Raw genomic sequence first — 23,922 nt, forward strand, 5'->3', positions numbered from 1 at the left:
AAATGGTATGATGATTTCTGATGTATACTCTGTCCTACTGATCCTGTATCAGCTGTATTCAGTTTAGTATATCAGGGACTTTATCTTCCTCAGATCTAGCCCTGAAAATCAGACAGGATTCAAAGGATCAAGCATGAATATCACACTTCATGAGTGTCCTGCTTCAGTGAGAATATTGTTCTACAGATCTAATTACAATCATACAAGTATGCCCATGAAACTGCCCTGTTGTCACTACATTTATACAAGTATGAAAGAATAACTTATTCAGTAACCAGTAACAGAAAGGAAGGATGGTATTCGCTAGCTCAGCAAAAAAACTCGGGAGAACTAGAGAAAAGGAAAACAGTAAATACATCTTTTTATTATGACTCTGGAGCAAAAGAATATCACGCAGATTAGACATCTAACTTGAAATCAAAGTTAGTAATTTAATCACCTAATGCAGTCTGTGATAAGAGATAAACACTTCCAAAAAGCAACAGTGACTGCCGAAGTCAGGGCACCAATTAATGCCTAATTTAAATCCTCTGAACTATCCTCCTAGTGTTTAACTTACATTACTGATTGTATAAGAAATACACAGAACAAAGTATCCTAACTTAGGCAACTGTTTAAATCAAGTAGTGTTCCTCAAAATCAATTTCAAAACTGATATAGGTTTCTAAATACTATTGTTAATGAACATTGGTGTCTTTGAAAACTGAACCCATAAATGTTACCATATATGGACTTAGATTGTATTTGTGATGATTTCTGTGTTCTTCCATAAAGTTTTTACATTTTTCTTAAGTATTTTTAGTTATTTAAAACAAAAATAGATTTTTCTGAATGCTTATAAAGTAGCAAAGTATAAACTCATACTATTTTGAAAACTTTTCTTGACACAGTAGAATACCTTAAAAGCTCTGTGATGTAATTTATTAAAAAGTTTAATAAACTGTCTGCAATAGTTTTCCTGTTTTTCATTATTAAATCTTTACCTACAGAAACTGAGCTCTTTATTTATTCATTTTCTACAGTAGTTATATTTTGAACCAAGGGTAGACATAGAAAACTTGCTACCATGGTTTCTTGATATGCATTTTGCTAGGAATTTGATCAGATGATGCTTAAAAGTCCTAATTTATTAAACTCAACTGCCTTTCCAATAACCAGATTTCTGTCAGTTTCTTTAGTGTACTCTAAAGGGTGACATATACATGACTTAGTTTAATGGATACTTTTCTGCTATGTATTCCATGAACTTCTTAATCTAAATTTTAGTAAATGAGAGTTCTGACAGTATTTTAAAGGACCAATTCCCATCTCATGTTGAAAAATACTGAAGCACCTTTATATCACAATGAACTTCCATAATTATAGAGTAAATAATAGAGTTTCTAGGAAAACATAGATAACTTGTCCATGGAAGCAACCCACTTGATTTCATTCTGTTAGTGGATATTTATCCATTTTGAGAGAGGAAAAAAAAAATCATAGGAAAGCTTCTCTACTTCCTCTGGCTTACAAGGAGTCATTGACCTATTAAAATAACACATTTTAAGTTATTGGTTATTTTTTTCTAAGTAAAAAGGTACAAGTGTATCTTTTAAGATTTTTGTAAATCTCGTAACGTTTAACAACTGCGTGAATAAAAAGATGTGCATTAAATTCCATTGTGAGAATAATTAGTGAGATAGAAAAATGTATGAATAAATGATCTTTTCATGCTCTTGCATCAGGAAAACCAGTTTTAAACATGATGATAACAAGCAAATAGCAAGTATACTTACTTGAATCCCAGCTCCCTCTGGTACTGTGATCTTCCACACGCAATTCAGATTGTTGTCATAAGGCTCAGGGTAACCAGGAGACAAAATGGTCCCTTTGCGCTTTGTTAAAATTCCACCACAGGGCACTGAAAGGAAATGCACAAGGCAAGAAAAGACGTATGAAGCTTCAAAAGTGAGAAAAGTTATTATAAGAGCTTACACAATGTTCAGCATACCATGGCTGAAAACTTTTGTAAATTTATGCTACATTGAAAAATTTATATTCACCTCAAGAAAATGAAATCTTGTATCTCAAAAACCTTCTTTTAATTAACCAAAAAAGAATAAAGGAAAATTAGAATTATGTCAGTTTTCTACCTGACAGAATCGTGCTCATATTCCCCTTATTTATTTGACCTTTAACAAACTGAAATCCATTCCATTGTCTCCTAGTAATCTTACAAAAATAAAGCATTATTTTTAGGGGTTAAGAATGAAGTTTGAACAGTTATGTATTGTATTAGTATAAAAGATAAAAACGTGTTGTAAAAAAAATACATTATTTCTTAATATTGCTACTTTGTTGTTGTCTGAATAATTAATAGCACCAGTCTCAACTCCTTGACTGTTCTCTTTGCTTGTGTGAGTTATCCCATTACAGACTATGGATCTATCACATTAGTAAAGAAATTGCTAAATGCTTGCAATACTGCACTCATCACATCCATGCCCATGGATTAATAAAAGTGTTATGCATGAAATATGATAGAGGCATTCAGTACCATCAAGTTTCTCTTCTGAATGTTCAACTTGAATGTATCTTGTCTAGATCATTAGATGCAGGGACAAAGAATATTACAGCTTAATCTAGATACAGATATTCTGTTGATATTTAAGAAGTTGAAGAAAAAGATTGATGAGACAGTTTATCAAAACCATTAAAAGCTAAGGTATCACTTTTATGCAACACTAGTAAGTTCTGAATGGATTTCATTAGATACAAATATGAGGATTTATAAAATAAGTAGGAGAATGCAACTTATCTTAATAATGAATACTGTAGCTACATTTTCTGTGGCATATAATTAATAGAATCTGTTGGGAACTACATGGATAAACTAAAGGTCAGTGTCACTTAAAGTGTTTAAATAATTACTCATAAAAGGATGAGTAGACAGAATGATTGATGTCTACTATCTGTAAGGAAATATTCAAGCATTCACTATAGTTAAGGCAATTTAATATGGCCATGTCTACCACTTCAATTATTAAACTGATTTAGTTCAATGCAATTTTCACCTCATATATATTTTATCACCTTTATTGGCACAGTGATTTTCACACATAAGGTGGCCTGTAACCCTTTCTCAGTTCAAGTTGCCGAGAGACAGAGACAGATAGCTTTCTCTTCCACAGACTAAATCATGTATTAAAATATCAATAATACACTGTGATCAATGGTGAAAATAATTATTTCAACACTTTGTTGAGTTGTTATATCTGAAAAACAAAGGGAATACATTTCAAAGGGGTAAATAGTACAACTCTACTGATTAAACTGTAATCACTGAGAATATATGAAATATAGCTATATACTTCAGCTTCTTATTGATATATAAATTGTGGTTCTATTCCTATGCCTAAAACAGTCTAAATAAACATTATTTGTGTATAATAGCTGGTGAATCACATTTTATTAATATTACCCCAGTGATACTTAGTCTTGATATCTATCAAGATTTTAGTATTTTGGAGATAATCTTTTATTTTAGTGAAAACCACTTAGACTCTACCATGCCCCATCAGCTGATTAGCACTGAAGATTCAAATCAACCTAATGAAAAAATGTTCTCTATTTTCCTTTCCGCCACTCATCTAAAACTCATGTATTTATGACTTAGGTATTTCTTACGCTTATGTACTTCTTAATGCTGGAGTCAATATCATAATGTGGTTTTTGCTATAGGTTAGGAACATTTTTATAATAAATCTGTTCTCTGTCAAGAAAAGTAAAGTAACTTTAACTCATACATATATTGACTGTTTTGGTTGGGAATGGAGTTCTTCAGATGTCTTCATCCTCAAAATGAATAGTTTTCAGTGTATTCAATTTGCACAAAATTAATGTATAATGCATTCACTACTGCAACAGATGTTACAGGTGGAAAAGTTTGATGGCATTGCAAAAACATCTGTGCAAATGATAACCAATTTTAATTCATTTATAAACAACTGATTTTTTTCCATCTAAAAAAACAAGCCAAACTCTAATAAAACTTACAATGTAAATCTGCCATATTTGCCCTTGACATAAACCTATGGAAAAATGTACCATTAGAATTTTATCTCTTTACTGTGGGGCTTTTCCGCACAATCACTATATTTCCAGTTGGTGCAAATCAGCTTTATAAATGTCAATGGATGCACATTAATTTAAGAATTTAATTTTGAGAATTTAATCTTCTATTACTAGAACCAGACAAAGTATATTTTCTGATCTGAAAAATGACTGCTTTTTTTCTGACAAGCAATGAAATATTAGCATAACTATTTCTAAATTTTTAATATAGTTCTTTCTAATAGTTTGCAATATCTTGTTTGAGATCTGCAAGGTGAGATCATCTTAGTCTGGCAAGCAGTCAGGGCACAGACTGATATTTCTGAGTCTTGATTAAGGGACAGCCAGGGACTGTCACTGATGTTATTGTAAAAGAAGCTAACGTATAATTTATAGCAGCAGAGTATGTTCATGAAACTCATGAAACGACACAGCAAGGTTAGAATAGAAAGGAGAATGAACCTTGAATGAAGAAGACAGTGAATAAAAGTAAGCAATGATAAAATACTGTATAGATGACAAAGAAGGAACACATTCAGCTAGAGAGAATGGTCTACACTTTAGGCAGTAATTAGTTCTATTAAAGAGTCTTAAGAACTCACCAACACATGTAGGGAGTGAATCATTCCACTGTGCCAATGCATTTGGTACTGTATCACATCTAATTGCTGTTGACCCATGGAGGATATAGCCTGGATTGCACTCAAAAAGAACCAATGACCCAACTGCAAATTCATTTCCAATCCTTTTTCCAAATCTCGGTTCAGGCACAGAGCTACACTGTGTTGCACTTGTTCTTGGAACAGCTGCAAACATACAAACAATTGTGGATTCTTAATTTTAGATTTGGTGGAAGAATACAGATTTCGAACCCAAATACTCAAAATGATTGGAAGTAACATTCAGTTATTTGCCAGTTCAGAACATTTTCATAATTGCAAATCAATCTTCACAATACGTATTGCATACTCTTGATGTCTGAGTTACTATTTAGAAGAGCATAGCACTGGTATCCTTGCCAAGATTAAAAGCAATGCATAAAATTCACACTGAAGCCCTTCTAAAATGGCACTGAAAAGAAATATTACTATGAAATATTCAGCTAATACATGGTTTCAAAATAACATTTCTGTGTCAGATAGATATTTACATTTATTCCTGTGGATTTCTAAATGTGTATTCTGACTGTTAGATCAGGATTTAAATTTAATGAAAGAATGAATTGCAGTTGCAAGTATTGATGTATAACCATTTCTGCATTTGACCCATAAAAAGACAAATAATGTAAACCAAGAGAAGTATCTTAATAACAGCAAGATCACTGGTTCACCCACAGGTAATAACACTTACAGTTATTCATATTTAAATTGAGAGATAAACCAGTTTGAGCAGCCAGATGGATCTAACATTAGTCAGCCAGATTAGCAAACAGAAACAGCTGCTTTGTATAACTGTCTTCTTAAATTTGGAACCTCTCTTATGCTTCTTAAATATTTGATTTAAGCTTTAAAATAGAGATAAAAGAATGGTCCTAAAGATTTTTCAAAACATGCAGAAATAGTGAAACTTGTTATATTGTTAACAGACTATTACTTTCCTCTACATTCTCGGTCTGTTCCTCTCTGATGATTTACAATTTGTGATGAAAGAATAAATGTACACATTTTTCCAGGTTTTCTCACCTTGATAAACAAAATGAAATCCTTTAGCTGTTATTGGTCCAACTGAAGTAAATCTAACCGTAATCTGGTTACCTGAGCTCAATGGAAGAGATTCACCTACTCAAACAAAGCAAATACAAAGCTATCATAACCACTTTTTACTAAAGCAGCATTCAAAATACATGTCAACATCTTTGCAGCTAGAAATAACCCTCCCCAAACCCTCCTCTGCTTCAGTAAACTTTGCAAGATATATGTGATTTCAGTATTTTATCTTGACAGTATTATGTTGTTCTAGAAAAGGGGGACTAAAACTCCTCTCACTTGTTAGGAATATTTTTTGTTTTTTTTTTCCTTTACCAAAAAGAACCTCAAACCCCATACCTCTTTTAATTGAGTCAACGTGCACATAATCTGTACAATTTTACTTTGCTACAAATATACGCTGCTTTCTCTTTTAAATATATAATACCCATTTCAATTTCTCACTAGATAAAAGTCATAAAGGCACAGAGTAAGAAGCCCAAAACGCTCACTATAATAGATAAATATCAGAAGAAAAAAATCTAAAGAAAATACATTCAATTTTACTTCCTTTTATTCATTAATGTGAAGAGTTTTAGTGACTAGGCTTTTAGTTCAAAATCCTGATTTCATGTATCTGCGTGAACTGTATCTAAGAAAACATGACAATCACCTTTTTCTTTTTTTTCTCACTACACTATCTTTCTACGTTCATAAAAAATAATTAACAGTTTAATTATAGTTCTATTAAAGGATACCTGAATGAGATCCTGAGAGAGAGGATAACAAAGATGACTGCAGAGTTGGGCCATCATATACTTCAACTACATCATGGAGTGATGTCTGGAAAAATACAAACTGGCCAAAAACCACTGACCAAACAGGAAGGAGAAAAAGCAAGAGGCACCAATGGCCAAAAAAAAGGGGGATAGAATGAGAAAGGAAAAACAAAACAAAAAAAAAAAGAAGAGAGCAAAATATACATTAATATATTGTTTTAAAAATATTTAAATAAAAATGTTATTTATTGATTGTTTTTTCTGATCACTTAATTAGCTGTCCTGGTGTTTAATTTATTTTCATACCATTACACCAGTAAATGGATAAAAATGTAATTCTATGTATATAAAAGAGGCAATGAAGGTACACAAGTTATACATATACTTGTTAATAGATTCTAGTAATGAGGGAACAAAGCCGTTATTCTGCTGTTGAATATACTTTCAAATTCTCTGCTCTCCCCCACCCAACACACATCTAAATTCTCAGTTCAATATCCTCCTTTATAATTCTAGGCATATTGATATATATTGTGTTTTATTAATTAATTTTGTTGATAAGCCTCTGTAAGTTTTATTTATCTTTGAATGTTTCATTTTTCTTAAGAACATTAACATTCACTGCATCTTTACCTTTGTGAAATAAATGAGCAACTGATTCAAAGCAGCAAACACTTTCAGAATACATATACTGCATCACAAAATATTATTTTTTTAAGTCATGCTAATAGAACAATCCAATTAAAGAATGTTATTTTTTCACTCAAGTTCAAAGGTCTGTGCAGCACATTCACATCACAGGTGTTTGCACTTTCAATATAAGTAAACAGTGAAAAGAAAAAAGAATTGTTTGGATTAATTCTGGCCCTAGTACCTACAAAACATTTACATCCTAATTTTATCACCATTACTAGCAATGGAGGGGAAAATAGCTTAAGGAGTATAAAGGTAAAAAGGTGGAAGTAGTTAGATATTTGTAGGTACTGGAACACCTATAAAGAGAAACAGAACCAGTTCTGGTTCATTATCCAGGTTAGACATTTTGGGATAAATATTCCAATGTGTTGCTATAATATCTTTACCTGGTATATTTTGTTTTAAAGGATGAAGCTAGGCACCTACAATTCTTCCAGTTTATACGCCCTCAGAGCTTTAAAAACAGTATATTAAAAATGTGAAGTCTTCAAATTGTTGACTTTTTTTTTTTTTTTTTTTGACTGATTTAAAAAAAAGGCAGTTCCACCTCGCCAACTCAGGATCCTATCATACCCTCTTTTCAAGAAGAAAAGAAGTCAATTTTTTAAAAGAAAATCTCTTTTTGAAGGGAAAGACTGGATGTTAGATTTATGAAATGGTCAAACAAAAGTAATTTTAAAAGTGTCTGTGAGACACTTCTGAAGATTTTTGTCCATTTTTAGGAGAAACCATAAGTGAGATGCTAAGTTATCTCCATCATTTTTCCTCCAATCGCCAGAAATTAAACATTGATGTTTTTGCTAGCTCTGCTGATTTTTTAAAAAATATTTATCTGCATCCAAGTCTTTTCTTTGGTGTTGCTAAAGATAACTAAAAACTTATTCCAGCTAATTGTTTCTATCACATTTGTACTTTTATCAAATCTTATTTTCATACTCAGTGAATTTCATTTTGCCATTGAGCCAAGGAAAGTTCCTTGTGACTTCCACTGCTATTTCTCATTTTGAATTAAGTTGCATACTATGTATGGAAAATTCAGGCAAGTGCAGAGGCATAACTTAACAAGCATATATAACTGTTATCAAGAGCTGTATCCTGGGAAAACTGTAAAAATAGAATTGATAAGCTATATTTGTGTTTCAATGGGTTATTATAAAATATTTACACGGCAGTTATACCATATAGTACACCAAATTCAAAGGTCTGTTTCTACATTTCATAAGTATTTCAAGACTGTTGTTGCCTCCAGCTTTGTCTTAAGTACCTTCCTGTCTAAGATTATAACACTGAAGAAAGTGAACAAATATGTGACTTAAAAATGGTCATTTTGGATAGAGAAAGTTCCACATATCATTTGTAATAACTGTTTTTTCACTATCAGTTGTGTAAAATCTGGCAAGGTAACCAAAAGTTATCATTGGCTTGAAATCAAATACATTATTAAGAGATTTAAGGTGATTAGTATGGCTAGGACATCACAAAGCACTGGCAAATAGGACCTACTGGTAGCAAGTGGTTAATATGAAACAGCGGCAAGCTCAAGTAAGGGTTTTTGAGTCCACAGTTTTATGATCAATTTAAGTTTAAGTGAATCAAGCTGCTTCTTCAAGTCAGGCATGAGTATGGTGCAGCCAGTAGTGGAGACAGAATATAGGTCCTCTTCCTTCCTCTTTCTGTGCCAGGATAGTTATTTTTTATTAAATCAGCTGTGAAATATTGTAATACATCAGTGACTGATACTTGACCATCTGAGATTATGTCACAAGAATGGAAATCCCGATTATTAGAAAAAGAACAGTTCATTATTCCTGTGTTTTATTGGGGCCATTGTTGTCTACCCCATTTGGCATGTGTTTATTCCATTTGTTTTCTAGTATTTGAAAACAATTTTCTTAAAAACAAACCAAACCAAACATAATTTGAAGATAATACCAAAAATATCTGCTTCAAAATTAGCAAAAATTTATAAATGTAACTATGGGTATGCAGTATAATCTGCCCTTGGGAAACTCATTAAAAATAATAACCCAGTCCAAATAAAGATCAAATCACTTTAACTGAAAAATTTGGGGGGTGATGTATTTTTTTTAAGTTATGGCTGAGTAAGTATTCTCCAAAGAATGACTCACTGTCAATCATTTGCTATCCTCTGTCAACTATCATGAAAGACTGAAAGTCATCTGTCCAACTGCAAATTATTCCTGAATTTATGTTCATCTTGGCCTTCACTGATTTGTAGCAATGCCATTTAAAAATAAAATATCTTTTTCTCTGTATTTTGTGGCTTAACATTTTGCTCAGATATTTAGGTGTCTTTTATTTTACAAGATTAACAATGCTAGGGTATCCAAAGAAGCTTTTCTCTTGGAATTTTCATAGTTACTACACTAATTTATGTATTTCCTCAAAAATAAGCAAAATACATTTCTATGGTTTTTATATGTTTCCATTTGTATGATTTTTTTTTTCTGTCAAAATTCCAGGCAAACTGTCCTATTAATACTGTCATTAATTTAGGAAATGGAGGGAATCCATTAATTCAAAATGCATCACCATCAGCACAAGCAAGCTCCCTTTTAACCAGGCAAAAGCTAGACAAGAGAACTTTCCATGCCTCTAAATATCTAGATGTTTCTATGGCCTTCATCACTATAACATCTGGATACTTTTAATGAGTTTGGAAAGCATCTAACAACAGATGGAATTGGCACAAAATAGTTGACTGGTTAAAAATTTAATCAAGGAACTTTAGGTTTCATTTTTAAAGTGAGAAATAAACATGTATAGAGTTTACGTCTGTCTTTTAATTGGCCTGTTTAAAAAAAAATAAAAAAAAATACTGGTATAATTTAAATACTATTAGATTAATGCACAATATTCTCAGTGTAATTCCTATCACAAAATCAGAGAATAACTGAGACTAGAAGCCTCCAGAGATCATCCAGTCCAGTCCTCTTGCTCAGAGAAGGGTCATTTAGAGCAGATTGCTGAGGCACATATCCAGTCAGTTTTTTAATATCCCCAGGGATGGAGACTCCACAACCTCTCTGAGCAACCTGTTCCAGCATCCAGTGTCCCTTACAATAATGGTTTTCCTCTTTTGTTTAAAGGGAATTTCCTGTGTTTCAGTTCGTGTCCATTGCCCCTTGCTCTGTCACTGAGCACCACTGAGAAGTCTGGCTCTGCTTCCTTTACTTCCTAGGTATTTATACACATTGATGAAATCCCCCTGCACTTTCTCTTCTCCAGGCTGAACAGTCCCAGCTCTTTCAGCCTCTCCTTATATGTCCGATGCTCAACTCCCTTAATCATCTGCATCACCCTTTGCTGGACTCACTCCAATATGCCCATGTCTGTCTTGTACTGGGGGACCAGCACTAGACAGACCACGCCAAATGCATCTCACCAGTTCTGAATAGCAGAGAAGGATCACGTCCCTTGAGCTGCTGGTAACGCTTTGCTGAATGTGTCCCAGGAGGCTGGTGGTATTCTTTGCCACAAGGGCACATTGCTGGCTCATGTTCAACTTGGTGTCCATCAGGACCCCCAAGGACCTTTTCTGCAAACCTGCTTTTCAGCTAGTTGGCCAGTCTGTACTGGTGCACAGGGTTATTCCTTAGCTGCAGGCTCTTTCTTTCTTTTTGTTGAACTTCAGGAGCTTCCTGTCTCCCCACTTCTCTGAGCCTTTGAGGTCCCTCTGAATGGCAGCACAACCATCTGGTGTATCAGACACTCATCCAGTTTTGTATCATCTGCAACCTTGCCGAGAGTGCCCTCTGTCCCATCATGTATGTAATTTATGAAGACATTAAACAGTACTGGCTGCAGTATCAATCCCTGGGGTAACCATTACTGACTGACTGCCAGCTATCCTTCATGCTGCTGGCCACAACCCTTTGAGCTTTGCAGTTCGGCCAGTTTTCAATCCACCTCACCGTCTGCTTATCATTGGTACTTCATCAATTTGTCAATGAGGATGTTATGGGAGACTGTGCTGAAAGGTTTGCTAAAGTCAAGATAAACAACATCCAGTGCTCTTCATTCAACTACCAAGCCAGTCATCTCATTGTAGAAAGCTATCAGGTCTGTCAGGACTGATTTCCCATTTGTAAATCCATGGTGACTACTTTCAATCATCTTCCTGTTCTTAATATGTTTGGAGAAGGTGACCGGGACTATTTGATCTCTCACCTTCCCAGGTATAGAGATGAGGGCAACTGGCTTATAGTTCCCTCGCTCCTTGTCCTCGCTCTTGAAGATAGGAGTGACATTTGTCTTCTTCTAGCCCTCGGGAACCTCCCTCGACCATCATGACCTTTCAAAGGTAACTGACCCCCGTCAGCACTCATGGATGTATCCCATCGGGTCCCATGAGTGTGTATCTCCAGTTTGTTTAAGTGCTCCCTCACCTGGTCCTCCTCCGAGTCATCCTTGCTCTAGACTTTTCTACTGGTCTCAGGGGCCTGGGATTGCTCAAGGCTGGTTTACCAGTAAAGACTGAAGCAAATAAGGCATTTAGTAATTCAGTCTTCTCTGCATTATTTTTCACCAGGGACCCCACCCCATTCAAGAATGGACCATTCTTCCTTGTGTTGCTGATATATCTGTAGAAGCCTTTCACGTCCCTTTCCAGATTCAACTCTAGATGATTTTTGGCTTTCCTAACCCCATCTTTGCATGCTTGAACAGTGTCTGTATTCCTCTCAGGACATCAGACCCTGCTTCAACCTCTTGTACATGTCTTTTTTATGTTAAAGTTTTATCAGTAGCTCCTTGTTCATCCATGCAGGCCTCTTGACAGCTTTGCTTGATTTCCTGATCATTGGGATGGACAATTCTTGAACTTGGAGGAGGTGATCCTTGAAAATCAACTGGATGTCCTGGACTTCTCATCTCTCCAGGGCCATGTACCATCAGATTCTTCCAAACAGATCCCTGAATTGCTGTCATTGCTGTCCCAGTAAAGAGTTAAACACAACTGAGAAGTCAAACCTTTACAGATAGCACATAATTGCCATTAACACTGTACTGATCAAGTTATATCTACCCAGGTAAAATATATGCTTATGTCAGGTATCAGAGCTAAAGAAAGACTCTGAATAACTTAGATGGATATCAGTGGAATAAGATGATCTGTTTTTCTTCACCCTGTGTTTCCCATTCACATCAGTGGGGTATTTTGTGTGCCTAATGATTTATTGAACTCAGAAAGCTCTAGTGTAAAATCAAGTCCATTACTGATGTAATTAATTTGCCTTTAGGATATTACCAAAGGGACTAACATGGTTTAAGCATTGTTATTACATAAACTGAAATGTGCGTTTCATATAAGCCCTCCTGATGAAGCTCAGGTGTTTGTTTCAAGACTGAATCAGCACTTATAATGGTAGGTCTTAGTAACTGTAACTGACAAAGGAAAAGGAAAAACAACCCTATTAATTAAAATAGGGCCCAAATTACCTCTGCAAGTCTTAATATACATATATGTCTCCAATCAGGAACTATTTCAGAACAGGAGTAGAAAAATCTGTTTCAGTCTGTGAAAGATATACATGGGCTATATCATGGCTGTTATTTTCTACAGTAACATCACCGTTTCTCTTGTACCAAATTAGTTTTGAAGAACTGAAAAAAAACCCCAACAAACCAAAACCCAGATAAAACAATCCATTTGTTATGAATGATAATTTTAAATTGTGCTTGAGTATGGTGTTTCAGATAAATCTTTTCTACTATGTTTAAAATAGGTTTCTTCTGACTGTGAATGAAAAATTAAGGTGTTCAGGTGTCTAACAGTTGTGGTATACACACAGGTTCTATTACAGAACTAGAGCGTTGTCTCACAAATGGAGTTCGTTACCCAGGGTGCAACACCCAATATGCACAAGAGCCGAGATATCAGCTTATGTCAAGTTTTGCACAAGACCGGGTGCTAGGTGGTAGCTCCACAAAACTAGCACACCACTCGTTCATAGAGGTGCAGTGTTTGTACGGTCTAGTTATACATATGCATAAGTAATTATGTAAAACAGTTTTCTATTGGTCTACATTTTCATGTCTTACTCTTAAAGCTACAGTACTACCTTAATATTCTATGCATGCCCAGAGGTGAGGGGTCTCTACTTGGGCCGGGGTCTCCAGCTCAAGGGGTGTGACTTTTAGTATTATAATGAGGATAATTCGCGTAAGGGTGCTTCTTATCATACTTCTGCTAGTAGCTTCAGATTGTTCCCAAAACATCTTACTTGGCTTACATATTTCTCCAGGATGTGTTTCATTCCCAAGGACAATAATTTTGATTAGATGTTCCACATTCCGGTTTGAATCCCCCTTATCAATTTTACGTAAATCCCGGCCTTCCACCAGCTCCTGATTGACTACAAGAGGACTTCCTCAGAATTTGAAGTTACTCTGCAAAAGCTAACCTCATAGTTTCAAACAGAATTTCTGTCATCAGACTAAATAATGTTTCCAAAAGAGAGTTTTGCTCACAAGAGCATGGAAATTTTATTTCACAGTGAAAAAAAAAAAAAATCTGATTCTTCATCAGCTCCACTGATGACATCCCCTCTTTGCTTATGATATAGCTGTGATGTTTTTCCTATCAGGTCTTACAAAGGAATTATAATACCATATTTAAAATTTTTTTGAGGAAAAAAAGGAAAATAAAGAAAAAAAAGAAAGTAACATTGTTTAGAAGCTACAACCCTCTTTAAGAGACAGGGAGACATCTCTCACTAGAGAAATGGTCTCTATGGCGATTAAAGGTAACAAGTATGAACTAAGAAACAAGAAATGCAAACTTCTTATGCATCTTAACTCCCAAGTCTGGAGACCCCATTCAGTATGCTAAGTGGTGGATCATGGCCAGTCAGCTAAATAATAAATGACAATGGAGAAAAGTCATGCTTTAAATAAGCAGGATTCAGGGATAACTACAGGAAGCAGAAACTATTGTGTGAGATGATTGTCTCTCAATGAAAAAGACTCAGCAAGTCTTCACAGCTGGTCAGATAAGGGTCATCAATCAAATGATCATCAGCTAGGACAAACTCTTGTGCCCATTCTCATAAGAAAGAACGCAATTCTCCACACGGTCAGACAATGGCATTAAGATCTGACTACACTAGTATGATGACAATAACTCTAGCTTTCATTGCAGGAGTTTCAGAAAATCTTTTTTTTTTTAGGAAAAGGAGGGGAGGAAAGATATTCCCTTTTTTTGTGAGAAAGAGGCCATCGTTTAAATTTTTCAGTTCTTCTACCATTTCCTTTGGATGTCACATTCAAGACACCTAGAACTACCCATGGAGTAGCCTTGAAAAAAATAAAATGCATGAATGAACAGCAGAATATCCACATCTAGGAGGATTGTAAAGTTAAGGTCCGTTATTTATTCATATGAAGTAGCTTAACATTCATGTACTGCAAGCTAAGAGTTTTACATAAAATAGTTTAATCATAGAAAGTATGATTAATAAACTCACAGATGCTAAAGGTAGAAAGGTTTATTATGACCTATCGCTGTCTTAACTTATGGTGAAAGGAGAAAAATTACTTTTACTATATTGTTAAAAAAGTCAGAGGCTACTTACTGTTACAACTTACATCTGCCTCCTCCTGCTGGAACATAGCCTTCCTCTGTGAGTAATGAAAGGGTTAAATCCCTGACAATCCCCAACTAAAAGACCTTACTGTGATACATAGACCTGCATTTTTTTAGTTTCACTTGCATCCTTGTTCTCTTTTGTTCTCTTCCCCTGCAAAGATAGTTTTGGTTACCTGCTGAGCAGACTTGATGGTGGGACATTTCCTGTAACTTCTTACCTGATAGGACTAAACAGGCCTTGAGTGAGCTCGTTAGGCTTTAAATCACTGATAACAGGAACTCAGGACTATTGTGCCAAAGATAAGCACCAAAGAACTAGCTTAAATCGACCCCCTTGTAACATTCCGAGGCCGAAGGACTGATGAGCTAATTCAATGACTATATATGGACAAAGGAAGCCCAAAGTTCAACTAATGGACAACGTGAGGAAGACTATGGAAGACCACCGGGAGGGTGAAAAGACCCTAACCCTAATTTTAGTGTGCATGCTTGGACTATGTAAATGAATTCCTGGAACTCATCACCATAAAACTGCCCTTTTCAGGAAATCTGATGGATATGTATGATTTTTCTGTATATGAACTGATGTGTTGTGCTAACCTGGTGGAGCACTTGTGGCGGAGCGATCACCAGTGCTGCCCAGCGCTGCAATAAAGAATACCTGCTTAATAGTCATCCCGACTATTGAGTCCTGATTTCGGCTTTTCACGGCAACAGTAATCCCTTTGATTTAAGTATTTAGCTTCATAACAACCAACACATAAGAAAAAATGTACGAAGTTTTCCTTTGTATTTAGGATGAACTAGCAATACACTATAATGATGGACTGACTCAATATTTTTAAATTAAATCATACTCATGTAAACACCAAATAAACTGATATTCACCCCCTTCTGCCTGAGAAAGATGTCCAGTAAAACTGCAAGATAACTTGAATGTATGTTGGGCTCTTCAAAGAGAAATTTTTCAGTAATCAGAGAAGGGTTTTGAAGGAAAGACATCCTATGGATGACATCCTAAAGAGACGATCTTACAGAATTCATGCATATTCATGCTTTCAGTAAGGAAACTTAAATAAATTTTGACCAGCTCACATAAACAAATTGGAAGATTCGATCTTGTACTGTTCCGTGGAACACTTCAGTTTGACGTAACAGTAACTGAGTATCTCTGAGTTAGCAGTGTTACTAACCTTATTTAGTTTTTAAATGAAATTAGTAGCAGAGGTGTCTTTTTTTTAAATGTTTCTCCTCTTACATTTCCAAACATTTGGTTGTCTGCCAGTTACTGTTAATACATTCAGTCTACTCTTTGTAGCAGTAATCTTTAGTGATATCTGTTAGATTCCTCTGTAATGGTTGACACTTTTAGCATATGCTATAACAGGAAAAATATTAATTGTTTGTGAATACAAAGTGGAGTGCCTACTAGTAGTACCCTGTTGGGTAAATGTCAATCTATTTCAAAGCAAATACCAGAATAAAACAGCTGTCTAGTGTTCTTGAACTTGGAAGCAGTAAAAATTAATTCTAACAGTATAAGCCTCTTGGGTGCACTGCAGACTAGACATCAAAATAAGGCTAGTGATGGGTTTATGTGTAAATCACTAGAAAAGGTATTCTTACTGACATGAGTAAGGGTAGACAACTGCTTATCCTCAACAGATAATTATCAACAAGAGTGACTGAGCAACGGAAACTGAATGGAGTTAATATAATGTTACAAAAATAATCAGGTATAAAAATAAGGAGAAAACATGAAATAACTGAATATTAAAAGATGCTAAAGTTGTCAAAAGGTAAAAGGAATGAATATATATATACACATAATACACATAAATGTACAATTATATATATTTTCTATAGCTACTGAAGCTATAGATTGCCTTTACACAAGTTTCCCAATGTATAAAGGTATGATTATACAACACAAACCTACAGAAGCCTTCAAATGTAATGGAACTGTATTTCAATATCATTATATGTATAGCATAAATTTACTGTTATTAGCAAATCAAATATACTTGAATAAGGTTATATTTAATATCAATGTTCAACATAAAAGTCATGATTTTCCAAACCACACATAGGTGTGCCAGCTAACTGTACTTGGATAGGGCAAATTAATGTGAATTTATACTAGTTCTTCACAATGTATGTGACATACACCACTGTCTAGTTCTTAATCTCTTAGTCTGTGGAAAAAGCCTTTACTGAACTATCTGCCTTTCATCGTGAACTATCAATGTTCCATTGGTAGTCTCAGCTATTGTTCTCTCAGGTGGAGTCCTCTGTTTCCTGGCAGGACATCCAGAAGATTAGGGAGAATAAGAAAGAATAAAGGATTCTCTCTGCAAATAAGGGACTGGTAAGGAAGGGCAGAAAGAATTCTGGTTCTTAAAGCTCTCAGGTGCTGTTTTCCTCCCCCGCACGAAAGCAAAGAAAATACCTGTCTCAGAGACACAGAAAACAGGAGTGCACAGATCTAGGTCTCAGTTGTGAGACATACTCTGCTGTTCTTCCTTTGTTTTTCTTCTGTAAAGAAAGTGTTGACTGAAAACATGCTGGCCTGTCCTCTTTCTTGTTACTGTATCCCTGCATTCCTAGACTAGGAAGGGAAGAAGGAGACGGGAAATGCTACATCTTCTCATGATTGAGAAAATAAACTGTTTATCTGAATGAAATGTATGAAAAGACAATAAGAATGTGTTTGGGGACAGGAGATGGGGCAGTTAGAAACACTAGAAGCTCAGAATGAGGAATTCAAGTGAAATTGCACAGAAAAAGATACCTGCATATTTCCCTAGAAATGGGCATAATTCCATATAAAATGGGAGAAAAGTGAGACTCGGGCCTTTTCCTGGAGCTGGAACAGGAATGAACTCTCCTAAATAACACATTTCTTGCTTGCTCCTAAAATCAACGAAGTTGATTACACAAATTATCATTCTCTTCCAGGCTTCAAACCTCAATCTCCCTTTCTGCTTCTCCCTTTCTGCAGCTCACATCCCTCTCTTCTGGCCTGATTCAATATGCATACATGTGAAACCCTTTCTGGATCTGCAACAGCATAACAGTAGAGGAAAAAAAGTCAGAACAATACATTTTATTTTAAATACTATGTATATTATATCATATTATATTAATTATATTATATACTATTTACAACAATAATAAATAATACTAATACCTTGCATCTGCTATGTGATACAGAACCCTGAAAGAAACACCACACCATACCACCTTCTTTTCTCTATATTGGTTTGTTTCAATTTGACTAAACTGAAATTCAAGCATCTATTATTATTTGTTTAAGCAGGTAACATTGGTTTATTTACCCCTACAGAAAAAAACTGTATCTTACCATTTTGACTACCTTTAAAGCTCTTAAGATTTGATTGTATACCTAAAATGTTGAGTTTATCTCTTTTTGCCTAAGCTACCTAAAAGTTAGATAGTTTTTTGAGGGTTATTTCTTGAAATTTTTCCTGAAGTGGAATGAATCATGCTCTGGAGGGGCCTATCTTTCTCCATTAACTACAGGGGGAACCTGGACAACTAGTGTAAACTAGATATTCAATTTTTAGATGTCTGAAGAAAGCTGAGATGAACCTCATCCATAATGTTTTGATCTTACAGACACAATTTCTTCTTCTTGTTGCCTTACAAAGCCATCTTTTAAAAACTTGACTATAAACTGAAGACCTCAAATTATATCCCACTAAATAAAAAATAAATAAATGTGTGTTAAATAGACAAATGTGTTTTTACCTATGTGCGAGCTGACATGTTATAACATGTCGTGTCCAGCAATAGAAAACATCAGTTTCCTCCAGAGTATACTGTTTTGTTCCTTTTTTTAAAAGACGGAAATAAGGACATATGTTGTGAAAAGGAAAAGCACAGAGCTCTAGAAGAGGGTATGTTGCTTTTCCATCCAACATCAATATCAAAGTATTCATTGTATACTGACAGAGAATTTGCCTTTAATGAAACTTATTATGCCGTATTTTCTCGTGTGCTTATATGTAATTACTTTTGAAAGTGGAAGAATAAGACTTTTCCAAAATTTACATTAAAATATATAAAATCAATGACCCATTCAAATACTAATAATTTACACTGGGTTTTCCTTCAGTTAATGAGATTCAACGATTATAATGAACAGTAAGTATTCAATACACAATAGGTTGATATATCAGTAAGACAAGAAGCGTTAAACTGTGACAAGCTACTGGTGCTACAAGTTTCTAGTGCATTAACTGGCATGAAGCCACTTCACTGGCTATAAGTTTCTAGGGCATTAACTGGCATGCCCTAGCCAGCAAAGAACTTCAAAAATGGTTTACTAATATTTGCTTACTTGTGTCTTATTGTTCTGTTGATGATGTTAAGATCACATACAGATCACATTCAGACGCCACTTTAAGGAAAAGTTGTTGGATATAATTTTATACAATCTTATAGCATACAATGTGTAAAACAGTAACAGTTAATGAAAACACACTTCGCAAATATTATCCAGTTTGGTATTCTCTTTAGTATGGAGAACATTGACTACACTTCCAGTCAGAAAACTGACCATATTTATGCTGAATCAGAAGTGGTAAGTGATTTGCTCAATATCAATGTGGTGCATTCATGCTGGCTGGACACCAAGTGCCCACCAAAGCTGCTCTATCATTCCCCCTCCTCAGCTGGACAGAGGAGAGAAAATACAACAAAAGGCTCGTGGATCGAGATAAGGACAGGGAGAGATCGTTCACCAATTACTGTCACAGGCAAAACAGACTCAACTTGGGGGAAGTGAATTTAATTTATTACCAATCAAAATCAGAGTAGGGTAATGAGAAATAAAAGCTAAATCTTAAAACACCTTCCTCTCACCCCTCCCTTCTTCCCAGGCTCAACTTCACTCTCGATTTTCTCTACCTCCTCCTCCTGAGCAAGCACAGGGAGACGAGGAATGGGGGTTGCAGTTGGTTCATCACACATTGTTTCTGCTGCTCCTTCCTTCTCATGGGGAGGGCTCCTCACACTCTTCCCCTGTTCCAGCATGGGGTCCCACCCACAGGAGACAGTTCTCCATGAAATTCTGCAACGTGGGTCCTTCCCATGGGCTACAGTTCTTCACAAACTGCTCCAGCTTGGGTCCCTTCCATGGGGTGCAGCCCTTTAGGAATAGACTACTCCCACTTGGGTCCCCCACGGGGTCACAAGTCCTGCAAGCAAACCTACTCTAGCGTGGGCTCCTCTCTCCATGGGTCCACAGGTCCTGCCAGGAGCCTGCGCCAGCAAGGCTTCCTACAGGGTCACAGCCTCCTTTGGGCATCCACCTGCTCCAGCGTGGGGTCCTCTATGGGCTGCAGGTGGATATCTGCTCCACCGTTAACCTCCATGGGCTGCAGGGGGACAGCCTGCCTCACCATGGTCTTCACCAGGGGCTGCAGGGGAATCTCTGCTCCAATGCCCGGAGCGCCTCCTCCCCCTCCTTCTTCACTGACCTGGGTGTCTGCAGACTTGTTTCTCTCACATATTCTCACTCCTCTCCTCTGACTGCTGCTGGTGTTGCACAGTTTTTTTTCCCCCTTCTTAAATATGTTATCACAGAGGCACTACCACCATCTCTGATTGGGTTGGCCTTGGCCAGCAGCAGGTCCATCTTGGAGCTGGCTGCCATTGGCTCTATTGGACATAGGGGAAGTTTCTAACAGCTTCTCACAGAAGCCACCTTGAAGCCCCCCACTACCAAAACCTTGCCACACAAACCCAACACATTCAAAAACAATCAAACATCACAGATTGGACTGTTCAATGCCAACATGCGTGTCCTTTCATTTAGTTTCATTTAGTTCCTATAAAATATGGGTACAAGAAGAACACTTAGAAAAACAGAGAGAATAATAACATGGCCAAAAGAGGGAAAACAAAGCACTTGTGAAAGCTAGAGAAAAGTACAGAAGAAAAATAGATATACAGAAGAAAAATAAATTATAAATCAAGATACGAGCATCTACACTAAACAGAAAAAAAGCAACTCTACTACATATATGATGAAGATGACATTTATTCTAGTAACTGTGGCATTCTGGCAAGCTTTTGAATTCTTTATGGCTTATCTTTTTTCCATTTAGATCATAACACTACATTTAAAAAGAAAAAGGCCTCTATTCCTATGACATTTGCTTAAGACTTACTATTTTTTTCTTATTTTATTTTTTGAAAGAATGTCAGTCTCAAAGCTTTGAGTGAAAAATATACCTTTTCCTCTCAAATATTGCAATTGTATTTCTAAACGAGGGAAAGGAGGTTGAAATGATAATACAGCCCAAGTAGAACAGTTTGTCAAAAAATAGAAATAGATGGCTATAAGCAATGAACATATTTTATTTAATAGACTGAGAGTGAGTGAACAGACCCAGACCACTGACTAGAGTAAGAATAAGAAATTTAGAATTTATTTAGTTTGAAGAAAAGTTGCATAAAAACGCCTACTGATAAGTTAGTTACTATATTGTATGATGTAAAAGTACACCATAGTTTCAAAAAATCCTATTGGAACACTTTTATCATTAGACGTGCGGACATTTTCCTATATTATTTCAGTCCTTCATGTAGTCTTTCTTAACAGCTAAGGTAGGTCTTTGGTCACCAGTAATGGTTTTTAATTAGGTACTTTTCTGGTATGTAACACAACACATCTTAAATCTATGATAATGCCTCCCAGATCCATTAGTGATTAATGCTGTAGTCACAACTAAAACCAGAATAATGAGAGAATTGTGTTTCATATCCACTTTGCGCATGCTGTGTTTTCCGAGGTTGTCTTACCAAGCCAATAGGCAAAGCTTGAGAGCTTAAACATCTATGACACTGGATAAATTATTGCTAGTCATACTAAGTGATACTGCAAGATGACTAATCAGCTCCTTATCTAGCATGGGTTTAACTTTACAACATATATTTGGCCAATATATGGCCAAAATCACTATGACATGTTATCAATTAGAAAGCTCTTGTCCCCTATTTCCATGGAGTTACATTACATTACATTTCTATGCAATCTTTTAGGACATAAGTTAGATTTTTTATCTTAAGGAAATGAGGCATATGTTAACTATAAAAAGAATCTCATTTCACAATTTCCAAAAAACAGTCAACAAAATATTTCAGCAAATGCTGTTTAAAAGAAAAAAATCTATGTGATTTAGGAAATTTGGGAAAACAACAGTAGGCATAAATAGCTTTCTTCATGCACAGAGCTGTGCAGGGATGTGTGTTGGGAATTGTGATTTTCAATATATTCTTAAATTATTAAAAAAATATGCAAGTAACCGTTACAAAATATGTTGATGGCATAAAGTTATCAAAGAAGTAAAAGCAAGAACTAACTGAAAAATTACAGAAAGACATTACGGTAATGAATGACCAGTGATAAAATATTAGATGAAATTTATTGTAAAGTACTGTACATGAGGAAAAAATAAACCTACTTTATATCCACAATGATGGGCTCTGAATTAGCTGTTAACCACCCTGGACTGAGATCTTGAGGTTATAACAGGTAATTCCTGTGAAACATCAGTTCAGCTCTCAGTAGTGACAGAAGGGGAATAAAATGTTAGCAGTTATCAAGAAAAGAGCAGAGAACAACAAGCAATTATAACACAAATGTGAAAATCCAGGGTGCAGGGGATTGGTATTTTGGTCTGCCCTCTGCAAAAAACATGAGTGAAATTAGAAAATATAGAGAAAGATGAGCAAGATAATAGCAATTATATGATGGTCTCTTTTGCATCATGAACAGATTTGAATTCTTCATTCTGAAAATGAGATTATTAAGGGTCAAATATGACAGGAATCGATGAAATCATGAGATGTATGGAGAAATTGAACAGGGAATGATTTTTACAGTCCTTTCAAGTATAAGAATTGGAGAGCATCAAGTGAAAAAAGACAATGACACATTTAAAACTGGGAACATTTCTTTACACAATACACACTTAAGGAGTGGAAGTGCTTGCTACAGGATGTCATAAATGCTAAACCTAAATGGGCTAAAAAAGCAGTTATATAAATTAATGGAAGAAGAACTCATGAGGAGCTACTAAAACCAAAGGTACTATGTATAAATCAACAGCTCCTTCAGTCACAGATTAATGGAGACTGAGAAAGTACTTCTGAGAACCACCAGTAGGCATTGTTTTAAGATTATATTTTACCTGGATTTTCACATTTATTGCTGCTAAAAGGACACTGTGTTGGGCAGAGCCTTGTTTTCTGACCTGGTATTATGAAGATTCTTACGCTCCAGGTCTATGGTTTCAGAATTTATAGCTATTAAGACTGGAAAGTCTTGATTTAAATACTTTAAGTGATGTAACTGTAGCATGTATTTAGGCAAATCATTCCATTGTCCAGTATTTTTATTGTTTTAATTTTTTCCCCTCTGTGTACTCCTAATTTATTTAGGTCTAAATTTTAACCAGTATGACCCTGACTAAGTCTGCAGTCTTCATGATTTTAATATCAACACTGATATATTCAGATTTCAGCTGTGATAATATTTACAAATAGTGATTTCTAATGTAGGTAAATATAAGCACATTTTTTAAGAGATTTTATTTTATAAAGGTACCAAGTTTCAAAACCTGAAAGTATTTCAAGTCTATCATACATAGCATAGGATATTATCTTCTTTACGCAGAAAGGAGTATGCACTCAAGCAAAAAGGACAGCAACAAAGATGTTCATACTTCACTTTATATTAACTAGTTATATATGCACATTACAATCACATATGTTGCAGGTAGCATAACATCATTCCATATTTGACTACACTATTGACAGTCTTAATTTTCTCAAATCGTATTAAAAAATCTAGAAGGCTTTGATCTCAGTAACTGGCAATTTACAAACATTAAAAATGGAGACCTGATCGAATACATTAAAATACATTACAGAGAATACATATAATTACACTTTGAACTGTTTTCTCAACCAGAAGGTTGAATCTCCTTCAACCATTTTTCTCTCAGCAAGAAATTAACCTTCACTGCTG

At 35.3% G+C, this 23,922-nt stretch overlaps 1 protein-coding gene across 1 annotated transcript in view; it reads right to left on the reverse strand.

Moving 5' to 3' along the window:
- CSMD3 (CUB and Sushi multiple domains 3) overlaps window positions 1-23,922 on the reverse strand; it is a 774,333-nt gene that overhangs the window by 142,991 nt on the left and 607,420 nt on the right. The window contains exons 33-36 of the mRNA XM_075495159.1: window positions 6,536-6,649; window positions 5,775-5,870; window positions 4,695-4,898; window positions 1,776-1,900 (exon numbers count right to left, since the gene is read on the reverse strand). Coding sequence (XP_075351274.1) covers window positions 1,776-1,900; window positions 4,695-4,898; window positions 5,775-5,870; window positions 6,536-6,649 — 539 coding nt within the window. The remainder of the gene's footprint in view (window positions 1-1,775; window positions 1,901-4,694; window positions 4,899-5,774; window positions 5,871-6,535; window positions 6,650-23,922) is intronic.

Source organism: Mycteria americana, chromosome 2 (assembly GCF_035582795.1).
Source record: "Mycteria americana isolate JAX WOST 10 ecotype Jacksonville Zoo and Gardens chromosome 2, USCA_MyAme_1.0, whole genome shotgun sequence".
Taxonomy (NCBI): Eukaryota; Metazoa; Chordata; class Aves; order Ciconiiformes; family Ciconiidae; genus Mycteria; species Mycteria americana.